The 16,824-nt window shown below is 41.1% G+C and overlaps 1 protein-coding gene across 1 annotated transcript in view; it reads right to left on the bottom strand.

Moving 5' to 3' along the window:
- GINM1 (glycosylated integral membrane protein 1) overlaps positions 1-16,824 on the bottom strand; it is a 32,441-nt gene that overhangs the window by 12,051 nt on the left and 3,566 nt on the right. The window contains exons 2-3 of the mRNA XM_075862571.1: positions 15,532-15,588; positions 10,696-10,792 (exon numbers count right to left, since the gene is read on the bottom strand). Coding sequence (XP_075718686.1) covers positions 10,696-10,792; positions 15,532-15,588 — 154 coding nt within the window. The remainder of the gene's footprint in view (positions 1-10,695; positions 10,793-15,531; positions 15,589-16,824) is intronic.

Consider the following 16,824-nt stretch of genomic DNA (forward strand, 5'->3'; position numbering starts at 1 on the left):
TCGAGTAATCATTGGGAGACAAAGCACCTTAAAGGAACAGTGTCATCGCAAATAATTTTTTTATATGTTAAAGATGTTAGTGCTTTAATAAAAACGTTTATATTCATTTGTGTGTTTGTGTTTTACTGTTTCTTATTTTTACACTTTTTCTTCCCTATGGGGGCTGCCATTTTTTGTTCCATTTCTGTGTGTGTCGATTAACGACACACACAGACATGGAATACGGCAGCCACAGTCCCATAGGGACTGCGAACGGCTCCCGTCCCATTGACTGCCGTGTACGGCGTCTGTGTGGGAACTGCGCATGCGCCGCTCCCACACAGTCCTATTCGAAATTGACGCCGTCCGGCGCCATTTTCCTGTGGACCGGAAGTCGCGGCCGGACAGTAATATTACTACTTCCGGTCGCGGCTTCCGGACTTGTGCACATGGAACAGCGGCAGCAAACGGAGCGGACGGGCCGGAGGGAGCCGCGGCGGCAGGAGCAGGTAAGAGATTTCAATGTATGTTAGTGTTTGTGTGTGTTTACTACTGTATGTAAACCTACTACACTGTGGGTTACCTCAAAAAATGGCGACACACAGTGTAGGAGGTTAAACCTTTCAAACCCCTCGTTTATCCCGGCACTAGCCAGGATAAAGGAGGGGGGGATGCTGAGAGCTCACTAGAGCGAGGGCTTTTAACCCAATGTTGCAATGCTGCAATTTTGGGAACAGCCCCATCTAGTGACCAAAAATGGGTAGTATTATAAATTAGAAATAATTTATAATATTTCCTGGCTCGTGCCAAAAAAAAAAAAAAAAAATTTGAACAATGTTTAATCACCCACACACTAAATGTTTAATTTTTAAAAAAAAAAAATGTTTTTCTGGCAACACCATCCCTTTAACTGTATGCTCCTGCCACTAGGAGGCGACACTAGGTAGGAAAGAGTTTTGGTTCCGCCTAGTCAGGCCATACACTGCCCACAGACACTGATTAAATTAAGTCCTTAGCCTAGTGTCGTAGCAGATACTCTAGTCTGCTGCTATTTTTTTATTTTAGTTTCATTTATTGCTTTTTTTCTCCTGAGCTGCAGGTGGATTGTCAGCCTGTTGACAGCCTAGATAACCCTGTGCAGGTGCCAGGCAGTCCTCTGCACTAAATTTCCCTCTCCGCCGGTCACCCAACTTGTTTTTTCTGCATACACATACCACACCAAGTGCGAGTTTACTCATAAGGTGACCCTGCATACACCCGAAGACTCCAGAGAGTAAGTAGGTCACTCCCCATTCGCCCCACCTTCCCTAGGTACCGGCAGTTTTTCTTTTTAACTTGCCTGTACGACTGTGGCAAATTTTAATGTTCCTTGGCGTTGGTGGGACAGGCGCCATGTATACGCTGTTGTAAACAGGTTAATAAATTCCACCCAATAAGTTTTAATTTAATATGATGTAACAGCTACAAAAATGCTAGAATTGATGTGGTTAACCCGTTGGTGACCGCCAATACACCTTTTCACGGCGGCCACTAACGGGCTTTATTCTGATTAATACGCCTTTTCACGGCGCTGCATCAGAATAAAGTTGCATCGCCAGGAGCAGTAAAAGCTCCCTGTTCTCAGCTACATCCGGTAGCTGAGGGATTGAAGCAGCGCTGCTTTAAATCCGTCCGTTTAACCCCTTAGATGTGGCGCTCAACAGCGAGCACTGCACTTAAGTGGTTTTGGAGGGAGGGGGCTCCCTTCCTCACCCCACCGGCACCCTGCTACGCGATCACAGTGTAATGTCAGATGCCTGTCAGTTTTACACTGACAGACAAGAATACACTGCAATACAGAAGCATTGCAGTGTATTATAAAAGCGATAAAAACTAGCAAATCGCTAGTGAAGTCCCCCGGTGGGACTAATAAAAATGTTTAATAAAAGTTAAATAAGTAAAAAACCCAAAATGAAAAACCCCCTTACAAAATGCTTTATTATGAAAAAACAAAGTTACATACACTACCGTTCAAAAGTTTAGGGTCACTTAGAAATTTCCTTATTTTTGTAAGAAAAGCACAGTTTTTTTCAATCAAGATAACATTAAATCAGAAATACACTCTATACGTTGTTAATGTGCTAAATGACTATTCTAGCTGCAAACGTCTGGTTTTTAATGCAATATCTACATAGGTGTATATAGGCCCATTTCCAGCAACCATCACTCCAGTGTTCTAATAGTACATTGTGTTTGCTAACTGTGTTAGAAGGCTAATGGATGATTAGAAAACACTTGAAAACCCTTGTGCAATTATGTTAGCACCGCTGTAAACAGTTTTGCTGTTTAGAGGAGCTATAAAACGGACCTTCCTTTGAGCTAGTTCAGAATCTGGAGCATTACATTTGTGGGTTCGATTAAACTCTCAAAATGGCTAGAAAAAGAGAGCTTTCTTGTGAAACTCGACAGTCTATTCTTGTTCTTAGAAATTAAGGCTATTCCATGCGAGAAATTGCCAAGAAACTGAAGATTTCCTACAACGGTGTGTACTGCTCCCTTCAGAGGACAGCACAAACAGGCTCTAACCAGAGTAGAAAGAGAAGTGGGAGGCCCCGCTGCACAACTGAGCAACAAGACAAGTACATTAGAGTCTCTAGTTTGAGAAATAGACGCCTCACAGGTCCTCAACTGGCAGCTTCATTAAATAGTACCCGCAAAACGCCAGTGTCAACGTCTACAGTGAAGAGGCGACTCCGGGATGCTGGCCTTCAGGGCAGAGTGGCAAAGAAAAAGCCATATCTGAGACTGGCTAATAAAAGGAAAATATTAATATGGGCAAAAGCACACAGACATTGGACAGAGAAAGATTGGAAAAAAGTGTTATGGACAGACGAATCGAAGTTTGAGGTGTTTGGATCACACAGAAGAACATTTGTGAGACGCAGAACAACTGAAAAGATGCTGGAAGAGTGCCTGACGCCATCTGTCAAGCATGGTGGAGGTAATGTGATGGTCTGGGGTTGCTTTGGTGCTGGTAAAGTGGGAGATTTGTACAAGGTAAAAGGGATTTTGAATAAGGAAGGCTATCACTCCATTTTGCAACGCCATGCCATACCCTGTGGACAGCGCTTGATTGGAGCCAATTTCATCCTACAACAGGACAATGACCCAAAGCACACCTCCAAATTATGCAAGAACTATTTAGGGAAGAAGCAGGCATCTGGTATTCTATCTGTAATGGAGTGGCCAGCGCAGTCACCAGATCTCAACCCCATAGAGCTGTTGTGGGAGCAACTTGACCGTATGGTACGCAAGAAGTGCCCATCAAGACAATCCAACTTGTGGGAGGGGCTTCTGGAAGCATGGGGTGAAATTTCTCCCGATTACCTCAGCAAATTAACAGCTAGAATGCCAAAACTCTGCAATGCTGTAATTGCTACAAATGGAGAATTCTTTGACGACAGCAAAGTTTGAAGGAGAAAATTATTATTTGAAATAAAAATCATTATTTCTAACCTTGTCAATGTCTTGACTATATTTTCTAGTCATTTTGCAACTCATTTGATAAATATAAGGGTGAGTTTTCATGGAAAACACAAAATTGTCTGGGTGACCCCAAACTTTTGAACGGTAGTGTATTTGGTATCGCCGCGTTCATAACAACCCTAACTATAAAGCTAGTTATTTAACCCGGTCGCTGATGCTGTCAAAAAATTTATTTGTTTTTTGTTCATCCTGCCTTCAAAAAAAATTTGAAAGAAAGTGATCAAAAGGTCGCATCTACTCCATAATGGTGCCGATAAAAACTAAAAGTCATCCCGCAAAAAAAAGCTCTCATACTGCTGCATCGGTGGAGAAATAAAAAAAAAAAAGTTATGGATCTTCAAATATGGAGACACAAAAACAAATAATTGTAAAAGCAGTAAAAACACAAGAAAACTATATAAATTTGGTATTGTCACAATCGTAACGAACCGCTGAATAAAGTTATGTTATTTAGACCACACGGTAAACTGTAAACTGTGTAAATTAAGGACGCAATAAAAAAAAAAAAAGTGCCGAAATCGCAGTTTTTTTTCTATTACCCCCCCCAAACAAAGTTTATAAAAGCTAATCAATAAGTTATACGTGCCCCACAATGGTGCTATTAAAAAATACTTTTCCCGCAAAAAAACAAGTCTTTATACAGGTATGTTGATGCAAAAAGAAAAAAAGTTATAGCCCTTTGAACGCGACGATGGAAAAAAAACTTTAAAAATAACTCATTAAGGTTTAAAATAGGTTGGTCACTAAGGGGTTAAATAAAACAGTAAGGGGGCAATATGTGATAAAAAAAGAAAGCAAACTACTAAAGCAGGATGGTATTGACGAGGCATTAAATATTTATAAAGAAAAATATAAGCTGTGTAAAAGACAAATAAAAGCAGCAAAGATTGAAACATAGAGACTCTTTGCCAAAGAAAGTAGAAAGAACGCAAAAATATTTTTCAACTACAGAAATAATAAAAAACTAAAATCGGAGGGTTGGCCCTCTCAAAAATAATCTGGATCCTTCTACTGCATTTACACAGGAAAACCCAATGTCAGATAACATGATTAGGGATAAAAGTAAATTTACCATGAAGGCTACATGCATACAACCTCTTTTGTCAGCGCGCTCTCCGTTTTTTTTTTAACGGATAGCACACTGTCCCATGCGACCGGGCCACAAAACTCAGAGCAGGTCCTACTCCTGTTTGTGTTTGCGGCTAGGTCTCACACATTCAAGTCTTTGGCGACGTGAAAACCACGGATGGCACAATGATGCCATCAATTTCCTGGCTGTGTTTTGCGGATACATTAACGGTCGTGTACATGTAGCCTGAAAGTCACCTGCTTATATCAGCAAAAAGTGCAGCGCCACCATAAAAACACTAAAATAGACAAGTCACCAGGTCCGCAGGAATGAAGTACCATGATAGACAGACCCTTATTTCTAATATTTAAGGATTCTATCATGACAGGGTCTGTTTCACAGAACTGGCGCATAGCAAATGTGATACCAATGCCATTACGGGCACGGCCGGCCGCGGACACCCACCCGCATTTTCGGCCCGTGCTCCCATATAAAGTATGGGAGCACAGGCCGTAAAAAGCAAAAGATAGGACATGTCCTATGTTTTGCGGAGGCTTTATACGGCCCGGACACCTGCCTGTAAATATATAGGAAGGTGTCCATGGTCAATAGAAATGAATGGGTCCGTAATAACGGTCCGCAATTACGGATGTGTGCATGGGGCCGAAGTGAGTAAGTAACTAGCTCAGTGATAGAAAACAGCAGGTGGTTATTAATGGTACATCCTCAGTGGGTCAGTTACCAGTGGGGTTCCACAGTGGGTTAGTATTGGGCCCTCTTTAGAATAGGTTTATTAACCCTCTCCTGCTGCAGCTACTTTTGTCCTTCCTGACGCAGCCTCATTTTTTAAATCTGACGCGTTACTTTGTGTGGTAATAACTTTGGAATGCTTTCACCTATCCAAACGATTCTGAGATGGTTTTCTCGTGAGAAATTGTACTTTATGTTAGAGGTAAAATTTTCTCAATACATTGTGTTTTGTTGCGCAAAAACACAAACATTTTGAGAAAATTTGCATTTTTCTAAACTCTAATGTATCGGATTGTAAGAAAGACAGTTATACCACACAAAATAGTTACTAATTAACATTTTTCCATATGTCTACTTTATGTTTGCATAATTTTTTTTAACATCTTTTTATTTTTTCTATGATGTTACAAGGCTTATATGTTTAGAAGCATATTCTCACGTTTGTTAGAGAATTTTAAAAACGTAATTTTATTTTGGGACCAGTTCAGTTAAAGTTGCTTTGAGGGGCATATACTGTAGATTAGAAATCCCCATAAATCACAGCATTTTAAAAAACGTCACTCCTCAAAGTATACAAAACAGCATTTAGAAAGCTTCCTAAGGCTATGTTCACAAGGGGTATTTTGCCGAGGAGGCGTCGGCGTCTTTTTCCCGCGAGCAGTAAAACTGCCTCGCGGGAAAAAGAAGCGACATGCCCTATCTTCGGGCGCTTCCGCCTCTGACCTCCCATTGACTTCAATGGGAGGCAGGAGAAAGGGTATTTCTCGCTGTTTTATGCCCGCGGCGCTCAATGGCCGCGGGCGAAAAACGGCGCGATAATCGCCGCGAAAATCGGCGTGCAGGGAGAGGAATATCTGCCTCAAAGTTCCAAACGGAATTTTGAGGCAGATATTCCTCCCCCAAAATACTCCGTGTGAACATAGCCTAACCCTTTAGGTCTTACACAGGAATTAAGAGCAAATGGAGGTGAAATTAACAAAATTTCCATTTATTTATTTCAGAAATTAAAATTGTAATCAATTTTACAGAGGAGTGTATGACACTGACCAATCAGCGTCATACACTTCTCATTGTATCAGCCCAGCTTCTTTCACTGCATAATCACACTAACAGTGGGCTGGAACAATGAGAAGTTTAGGACGCTGATTGGTCAGCGTCATACACTCCTCTGTACAACGCCCAGTTGGTAAAAAGTAAAAAAAAAAACACGCCCAGTTGTCTATTAAGAAACAAAATTAGCATAAATCTAAAATTGCTCATAACTTTCTCAAAAATGATCATTTTTCAAAATAAAAACCACCGCCGTTATCTACATTACAGTGCCGATCAGATTACGTAGGACATAGGGCACTTATAATCTGGTGACAGAGCCTCTTTAACATAGAAACACAACTCAATATTTATTGCCCAGATTGTAAGGGTATGTTCACACGATGAGAGGCATTTACGTGTGAAAAGACAGACTGTTAACAGCTGCCTCGTTTCACACGTAAATGCTCCTCCTCGCATTTTGCGAGCCGTCTGAGACGCTCGTAAATCTTTCGCTGTGCTTCATTGAGTTCAATGAAGAACGGCTCAAATTACGTGGCAAAGAAGTGCCCTGCACTTCTTTGCCGAGGCAGTCCATTTACGCATCGTCGTTTGACAGCTGTCAAACGACGACGCGTAAATTACAGGTCGTCTGCACAATACGTCGGCAAACCCATTCAAATGAATGGGCAGATGTTTGCCGACGTATTGTAGCCCTATTTTCAGGCGTAAAACAAGGCATAATACGCCTCGTTTACGCCTGAAAATAGGTCGTGTGAACCCAGCCTAAAGGATCTGCCAGGCACAGCTTCTGTGTCAACGCCCATAGGTAATCAGTCTGCACCTGCTTCTATGTCTGTGAGACTGACTCCATCTTCCACCACTCAGGATGGCAGGCTTAGGAGTGGGAGAGCCTATCACAGCCTGGCCAGACGGAGCTAGCTCCCGCCCTCTGTCTATTTATACCTGCCTTTCCTGCTCCTCCTTGCTTTTGATTCTTCTCGTTTGGTTTCCTGGCCCCGCTGCAGCTTCTGAACTATTTGACCCTGCTTCATATTGACCCTGGCTTATTGACTACTCTCCTGCTGTGCGTTTGGTACCTCGTACACTCCTGGTTTGACTCGGCTTGTTCACTACTCTCCTGCTCTGCGTTTGGTACCTCGTACACTCCTGCTTTGACTCGGCTCGTTCACCACTCTTGTTGCTCACGGTGTTGCTGTGGGCAACTGCCCCATTTCCCTTAGCTTCTGTGTACCCTTGTCTGTTTGTCTGTCGTGCACTTTCTGAGCGTAGGGACCGTCGCCCAGTTGTACCCCGTCGCCTAGGCCGGGTCGTTGCAAGTAGGCAGGGACTGAGTGGCGGGTAGATGAGGGCTCACTTGTCTGTTTCCCTACCCCCATCATTACACAGATTCTGCAGTTTTTTTTAAATATCCCACATGTGGCCCTAGTGGACTCAAACACGTGCCTCAGAAGAAAAAAAGGAGCATCTAGTGGATTTTGGGTCCTTCTTTTTATTAGAATATATTTTTGTTGTGGTGCCAAATCAAAGGAAACATCACAAAAAGATGCCATTTTGGAAACTACACCCCACAAAGAATTCATCTAGGGGTGTAGTGAGCATTTTGACTCCACAGGTATTTCACAGATTTTATTAGAATTGAGCAGTGATAATGAAAAATGAAATTTTTTTTTCAATAAAGATTTAGCTTTAGCTCAAAATTTGTCATTTTCTCAACAATTAAAAGGAGAGAAAGCACCCCAACATTTGTAATGCAATTTCTCCGGAGTACGGCAATACCCCATATGTGGTCAAACTGCTGTTTAAACATAGGATGAATTTTTCCATAGATATGCCAATTCAGTGTAAAATATGTTGTGCCCAGCTTGTGCCACCATGAAAAGACAGCTCTAATTATTATGCTGCGTTTCCCAGTTTTAGAAACACCCTACCGACTGGCCCTAATCTTTTGCCTGGACCAAGGACAGGGCTCAGGAGTTCAAGAGTACTATGCAAACTTGAGGCCTAATTTAGCAATTTACACATTATTGGTTCACAATTGCAGAGGCTCTGATGTGAAATAATAAAAGTGAACCCATTTAGGAAACTACACCCCTCAAGGCATTTATTAAAGTGCGTAGTGAGCATTTTGACCCCACAGGTTCCAGAAATGAAAGCACTGCAAATGGTGCAAATTGAAAATGGCAATTTTTCCCTAGATATGCCATTTCAGTGGCAAATATGTTGTGCCCAACTTGTGCCACTGCAGACACACATCCCAAAAGTTGTTAAAAGGGTTCTCCCTGGTATGGCGATGCCATATATGTGAAAGTAAACTGCTGTTTGGGCACACTGTAGGGCTCAGAAGGGAGGGAGCCCTGTGCAGATTTTGCTTGGTAGTAGTTTTGTTTGGAGTTTTACTGGTATTTCAGTTTATAATATGGGGGAATATGTAAGCTGGGCAGAGTACATCAGGGCATAATAAGGAGGTAAAAACATAATAAAATTATCCATGGATGTTCGTTACGCTGTAAAGCAATCCTTTATGCTCAGGCCTGTATTGCACTGATAAATGGTGTCCTTACTTATCCCCCTTTTGGTCCACAATCCGAACCTTTGCAGTTTAGGAATTTTGCTGGGACATTGTTGTCCTGGTATAATACGGGCACCCTCGCTTCCAGCAGATATGTTTGATTCATCCCCTTTCTGGTTCCCAGATATTAGGGCCTTGAGAATCACCTCTTGAAACAGAAGAAATGTTTTCTTTCCTGACTTATGGGAGTCCTAACTTTTTTTAATTTATTTTTTATAGTGCAGTGGTATGAGGGCTGTTTTTTGCGGGATGAGATGTTGTTTTTATTGGTACCAATTTGAGGTACATGCGACTCTTTGATCACTTTTTAATCCATATTTTGGGAGGCGAAATTATAAAATTGAAACAATTCCTGCAGTTTATTTTTTTTAATGGAAATTACATATTAACTTTATTCTGCAGGTCAGTATGAATATGGCTACACCAAATTCATGTAGTTTTATATGATTTACATAAATGTTTCTGGGTGACCATAACTTTTTTGCTTTTCTGTCCACAGAGCTTGTTTTTTGCGGAACAAGTTTTAGTTTTTATTGGTACCATTTTGGGGTACTTGTGACTTTTTAATCCCTTTTCATTCTTTTTTTGGGCGGCAAGGTGAACAAAAAAAAAAAAAAAAGAAAAAAAAAAGTGTCATTAGTATTAGAGCAATAGTATTAGAACTTTTTTTAATACAGTGTTCACCGTGCGTAATAAAAAAGGACATGTTAACCTTATTCTGTGGGTCAGTACGATTCTGGCGATAGTTTTTGTTTAATGTTTTACAACCACAACTTTTTAATTCTTTTGTCAACAGAGCTATATGAGGGCTTTTTTGCATGACTAGCTGTAGTTTTTATTGTTAATTTTACTGAATTATGCTTATTGAAGATTTAAATGGACACTAACTTTTCAAACAACGTATACTAATCTAATAGTATATCTGATATAGATCAACTTTGCAATTTATTTACTTTTAAAATGTAGTTGTCTTGTCAATGCAAATTCTGTATGACTTTATTGGTGGACCCATTCCTGTAGTCTGCTGTCCACCTTGTTGTGTGTCTCTATACTACCTGCCAATAGAAGTCTATGGAGAGGGGAAGGGGAGTAGTGAGAAAAACACAGGCAGATGCTGCAGCTTCTTTGTAAGCGTTACACCTCAACCTAGTGCTGGATTTTCAACTACACTGCTCATTACTGCTGTATAATCTCCTCCATGCTGCTGCTGTTTCTATAGAGATAGGAGAACAGAATTCTCCTCTTCTATGTCTACAGTGTATAGATGACATGACAGCAGTATACAAGGTCATATAATGGCCAGAAATAGTGTTATTCCTCATGTACACACATATGACAGTTCATTTCGAAAAGTTCCATGAAAAGTTTAGTACGCTTTAAGATTACGTTAAATGGGAGCTGTATAAATTAGTATTCAGTAAACTCTCCCTACTGCAAGCAGCCAAAAATAATTACCATAAAAGGCGGGAAAAGTTTAAACGACTATATTTACTGACAGAGGAGGACTTCAGGAAAGAAGAGAACAGGAACGCACTCTGGACAGCTGCGGCCATTGAGGGGTCAGGTGAGTTTAACAGGTAAGATGTTGATGACAGGATCCCTTTAAAGTATACCTGTGTCATATCAGATTATAGAGGTGCTCTAAAAACAAATTTAGGGTCCCTGGTTGTACTCGGTCTTTCAAATTTCACTCTATTGCTTTCATACAACAGTATATATGGAATTCATGCTGAAAAAAGAAGCAACTTACTAATGTCCATTCTGCAAGTTATTCGGGAAACTCCTCTGTTTACGGGAAATCCATTAATGTATATTCGTCCCCTGGCATAGCGGATATTGGAACTGACCTAAATGGAGCAAAGAAAATCATTACTGCCTAAATGCAGCCTATTATGTTTTTAGATTCTATAAAAAAAAAGAGTTATTTTTTTAGTTTGTAAGATACAGACTACAGCTTCCAGAGTCTGGTAAGTCCTGACAGAATTTAAATGGACACTAATTTTCAAACAACGTCTGCTAATTTAATTGTATGTCTGATATAGATCAACTTTGTAATTTACTGTTAAAATTTTGTAGTTTTATACTTGCAAATTCTGTGTGAAGTTACTGCCACTAAGCGATTCCCTTCCTGTAATCTGCTGTCCACCCCCTGTTCTCAAGTAAACCCGTCCCTGGTTACAGAGCAGAGGAGATGGACTGCAGGAATTGTGGGCGTCTCTCTTCACAGACTGCCTATAGATGGGGAGGGGTAACCCAGAGAAATACACAGACGCTACTGCCCATAGAAGTCTATTGAGAGGGGGGGGCAGGAGAGAGCAGAGTGAGAGACACAGACGTGCGGCTGCTTCTGATAAGAATTATATGTCACCCCAGTGCTAGATTCTCATCTACACTCATTACTGCTGTGTAATCTACATGTTGATGCAGCTTCTATATATATATATATATATATATATATATATATATATATATATGTGATAGAGATAGAAGAGGAGAATCCTTCTCTCCTATGTGTGCAGTGTATACAAGACATGACAGTTGTTAGGCTCTGCCCACTAGCTCAGAGACAACTGAGAAGTAGAGATAATTTTTTAGTAGAGCCTGCAGAGGGAAAAACTACAAGTTATAATGGCCAGAAATAGTGTTATTCTTCATGTACACACACACGACAGCTTATTTTGAAAAAAAAAGTCACCTAAAATGTTAGTACGCTTACTAAAGCTTTTTACAAGAAAATCATAGAAAACTGTATGTCCCCAAATTTCGTATCTCCCTCTCTATGTTATGCAGCCAACTCATTGAATAGCATAGGAGACCTGACAAATCTGCTTTAAAAGTCCCAACTTGTAAGATTACCCTACAACTATGTATATAAACTCCATCAAAAAAATCACCTGTAACCTTTCAACTTTTCATTGTCCTAGATCTGGGCTCCATTAAGAATGTAGGAAGTAATCCTGAAATAATTTAAAAGCAGTGTACCTATCCTTTCAGGTGACTTTCAGAATATGCGGTCATAGGCGTGTACATGAGGAGTAACACTGTTTCTAGCCATTATATGATTTGTATTCTGCATTTTCTAGCAGTTTTCCCCTCTGCAGACTTGTTCGCGGTTTTCTTTGAGTTAGTGGGTGGAGCCTAATTGCTATCATGTCTGCCTTACTTTTGCACTGGGCCTCGTCCCCACCCAAACAGTTTTTACTGGTAATTGATTTCAAGAAATGGAGAATAATAACATTTTCCATTGCAGTGTCATGCTTGTCCTTCCTCTGCAAACTGCCAGAACTGCAAACACAGCGATTCTGGCCTGGCAAATGAGACTCGAAAGCAACAGATCTGTACATCAAGTGTAATATCGTGGTTTGGCTGGTCATATAGAAAGGGAGATTGGAAAAGGGAGTAGTTTATAAAATCTCAGCTTGGTTCCACATTCGCATCTTCTGCTAATAACTGTAAACAGGTATGTTGCATTTTTCAACAATATTGTCATCTGAATGGCCGCCATGTAAGAATATGTTCACACGGCCTATTTTCGGCCATTTTTCGGGCCGTAAACGCCCGAAAAATCGGAAGCAGAATGCCTCCAAACATCTGCCCATTGATTTCAATGGGAAAAACGGCACTCTGTTCCGACGGGCCGTTATTGGCGCAGCCGTTTTGAAAAACGGGCGCGGAAAAGAAGAAGTGCATGTCACTTCTTGAGACGTTTTTTGGAGCAGTTTTTCATTGACTCTATAGAAAACAGCTCCAAAAACGGCCGTGAAAATCGCGAGTGGCTCAAAAAACGTCTAAAAATCAGGAGCGGTTTTCCCTTGAAAACAGCTCCGTATTTTCAGACGTTTTTTAGTAAGCGTGTGAACATACCCTAACACTACATTTCCTCAGTGGGGAAATGTCTGGATGGCCACGTCTCCACCCACCAAAATCAACTGTGGTTAGACAACCCCTACCCACATCACGATGCAACTGTACATCCTGGCGAGAAGTTACTTCCCACACCAGGACAGTTATTGAACGGTTCCCGGTGCTCACTGTCCTAGCGGACATTGTCCGGGAACCGGAGATCAGCTGTCCCGACAGCGGACACTCCTCTGTCGCCAGCCAGCAGTCCATTTTCGTCAATTAAGCCCTTTAATGCTCCTTTGCTTCTGAGGCCGGTGCTTCAGTCCATTAGCACACTAGGGCCGCATGTGGGATAATTCTAAAAACTGCAGAACCTGGGCAATAAATATTGAGTTGCGTTTCTCTGGTAAAACCTTCTGTGTTAGAGAAAAGCAAAATGGATTTTCTTTAAAAAAAAAAAGTGAAATTTGTAAATTTCACCTCCACTTTGCCTTAATTCCTGGGAAACACCTAAAGGGTTAAAAAAAACAACCTTTATAAATGCTATTTAGAATACTTTGAGGGGTACAGTTTTTAAAATTGGGTGACTTATGGTGTGTGTGTGGGGGGGGGGGGGGGGTTCTAATATATAAGGCCCTTAAAGAGGATCTGTCACCAGATTTTGCAACCCCTATCTGCTATTGCAGCAGATAGGCGCTGCAATGTAGATTACAGTAACGTTTTTTTTTTTGTTTTTTTTTAAAACGAGCATTTTTGGCCAAGTTATGACCATTTTTGTATTTATGCAAAGGAGGCTTGCAAAAGTACAGCTGGGCGTCTTTACAGTAAAAGTACAACTGGGCGTGTATTATGTGTGTACATCGGGGCGTTTTTACTTCTTTTACTAGCTGGGCGTTAGGAATGGGAGTGTATGATGCTGACGAATCAGCATCATCCACTTCTGTTCGTTAACACCCAGCTTCTGGCAGCGCAGACACACAGCGTGTTCTCAAGAGATCACGCTGTGACGTCACTCACTTCCTGCCCCAGGTCCTGCATCGTGTCGGCTACATCGGCACCAGAGGCTACATTTGATTCTGCAGCAGCATCAGCGTTTGCAGGTAAGTAGCTACATCGACTTACCTGCAAACGCCGATGCTGCTGCAGAATCAACTGTAGCCTCTGGTGCCGATGTGTCCTCGCTCGTCCGACACGATGCAGGACCTGGGGCAGGAAGTGAGTGACGTCACAGCGTGATCTCTCGAGAACACGCTGTGTGTCTGCACTGCCAGAAGCTGGGCGTTCTGAAGAGAAGTGGATGATACTTCTCGTCAGAACGCCCAGCTAGTAAAAGAAGTAAACACGCCCAGATGTACGCACATAATACACGCCCAGTTGTACTTTAGCAAGCCTCATTTGCATAAATACAAAAATGGTCATAACTTGGCCAAAAATACTCGTTTTTTTAAATAAAAACGTTACTGTAATCTACATTGCAGCGCCTATCTGCTGCAATAGGAGATAGGGGTTGCAAAATCTGGTGACAGAGCCTCTTTAAAGCCACTTCAAAACTGAACTGCTCTCTAAAAAAAAAATAGGTTTTAAAATTATCTTTAAAATATGAGAAATTGCTGCTAAAGTTCTAAGCCTTGTAAACATCCTAGAAAAATAAAACAATGGTCAAAAAACGATGCCAACATAAAGTAGACATGTGGGAAATGTTAACTAGTAACTATATTGTGTGGTATTCCTATCTGTTTTACAAGGAGATACATTACAAATTAGAAAGGCAAATTTTTGCACATTTTCTCACAATGTTGGTGTTTTTCACAAACACTGAATTTAAAGGGAATGTGTCGCTAGAATTTATTTTTTCACAAGTCAGGAAATATTATAAATTAGATTCTAATTTATAACATTTCCATGTGCTGGTCACTAGAGGGAGCAGTTCCCGAAATTGCAGCATGGTCAATGTGGTAAAGCAACCTCATTGCTTTATGCTGCAAATTTGGGGTAGACACACTCTCTAGTGTCCTCACAATCCCCCCTCCGTTATTCTGGCTAGTGAAGGAGGGGGTTGAATCTTCAAACCTCCTACACTGTGTGCCGCCATTTTCTGAGCGAATGCACAGTGTAGGAGGATTAGAAACAGTGCTAAGCAGACCGTATAACACGAACATAATACACACATCACATACACAAACATAACTTACCTGCTCCTTCTGCCGCCTCCTGTGCTAACGAGCTTAGTTTCGCATGCACTGTTGCAACACAGACGGCGTACGCTGCAGTGAATGGAACGGCTCCCGTTCCCATTCTCTATGGGGATGTATGTGCCGTATTCCATCTTTGTATGTGTCGTTAATCGACACATACAGAGATGAAGAAAAAAAAATGTCAGCCCCCATAGAGAAGTAAAAATTTTAAAAAAAGGAAAAAGTATAAACACATGAACACAAATAAATTTTATTTTTTTATCATACTAAAAGCAATATAATAAAAAAAAAAAAAAAAATTTCATGACACCTTCCCTTTAATTGACCACATTTTTACACTAAAAGTACATGTCAGGAAAAAATCTCAGAATCGCTTGGATAGGTAAAAACATTCCAAAGTTATTACCACATAAAGGAACACGTCAGATTTGAAAAAAATAAATAAAATCGTCTCTGCTGCAGGGCCAAAACAGGCTGTGTCCTGTAGGGGTTAATCTATCCATTTAACTGGCATATCAATGATTATTCTGCAGTGAATAATGGCTTACCTGTTCCGTCACCTTGTCTGGGCCATGTATGGTTGTCACATTAACGGTTATGGTTTCCTAAAGATAAAAATATTCACATTATTATGATGCATGTGGGAAGATCTCTGAAAAATATTGTGCACACAACTGTGATATTTAATGCAGAAATTGTAAGGAGGAAAGAGAGGGTAGGAGGAAATCTCCAGCTCACCAGCTCCACGTTCTTGTATTCGGATCTCGCCCGGATCACCGCGACGGCACACGGCAGGCAATACAAAGGAAAAAAGGAAAGGATCCAGCGATGTATAATAGAAGTGGGGAAACTTGGTTTCCACTTTTATTGGATGTGAGCAATAAATAGCGAACACAAGAGGAGTAACAAGGTGGTTAGGATGGCAAATAGATAAAAGCCTACGCGTTTTGAGCACCTTTCGTGCTCTTATTCATGGCTAATTCAAGTCTTGAAGACTTGAATTAGCCATGAATAAGAGCACGGTTAGTGCTTGAAACGCGTAGGCTTTTATCTATTTGCCATCCTAACCACCTTGTTACTCCTCTTGTGTTCGCTATTTATTGCTCACATCCAATAAAAGTGGAAATAGAGTTTCCCCACTTCTATTATACATCGCTGGATCCTTTCCTTTTTTCCTGTGATATTTAATCTCAGCATCTATTTTAACTAAGATCTATAGCATATAGATAACCTAAAGTAATTTGAAAGGAAACTTATCTCCACAGAAATCAGAATCGTGGGGGAAAGTCTTCTGGCGGAGGAAAGTCGCGAAAAAGCCCAAGTTTGTATTGAAAATGTAGACTTTATGCTGCCCACGCAACTTTTGGAAAATGGGATGTGGCTTTCAAATAGGGGCGGGTCCAACAAGTTTATTATTTATGCTAGAAATCTAGCATATTATAAAAGCGAATATCTGCACTTACTCACCCGATCGAACTACTTCCCCCTTCGGCAATTAAAAAAAAAAAAAAAAAAAAAAGTATGCTCACCAAACAACTTTTCCCCTCCAGGTCCCCTCTCACACTCCTATAGCCTGCCACGGCTCATACAACGTACTGTCGCTGGGCAGCGTGAGGACGTTGTATGTGATGCAGCACTCAGGACGTCGAGTGCTGCGTCACATGAGGTCCGGACGCTGCTCGGCGTCAGGAACTTCTATAAGAAAGCCTGAGTGGTCATGCTGGGGAAAAGTGGAGGGGAGTGGTGAGGGGAATATACTTATTTTGTATTTTACATCTGATGGTAAGGGGGGACTGTTATGGCGAACAGCCGGAAGAAAGATGCAACATTTATTAAGAGGC

This window comes from Rhinoderma darwinii, chromosome 4 (genome assembly GCF_050947455.1).
Source record: "Rhinoderma darwinii isolate aRhiDar2 chromosome 4, aRhiDar2.hap1, whole genome shotgun sequence".
NCBI classification, from domain to species: domain Eukaryota; kingdom Metazoa; phylum Chordata; class Amphibia; order Anura; family Rhinodermatidae; genus Rhinoderma; species Rhinoderma darwinii.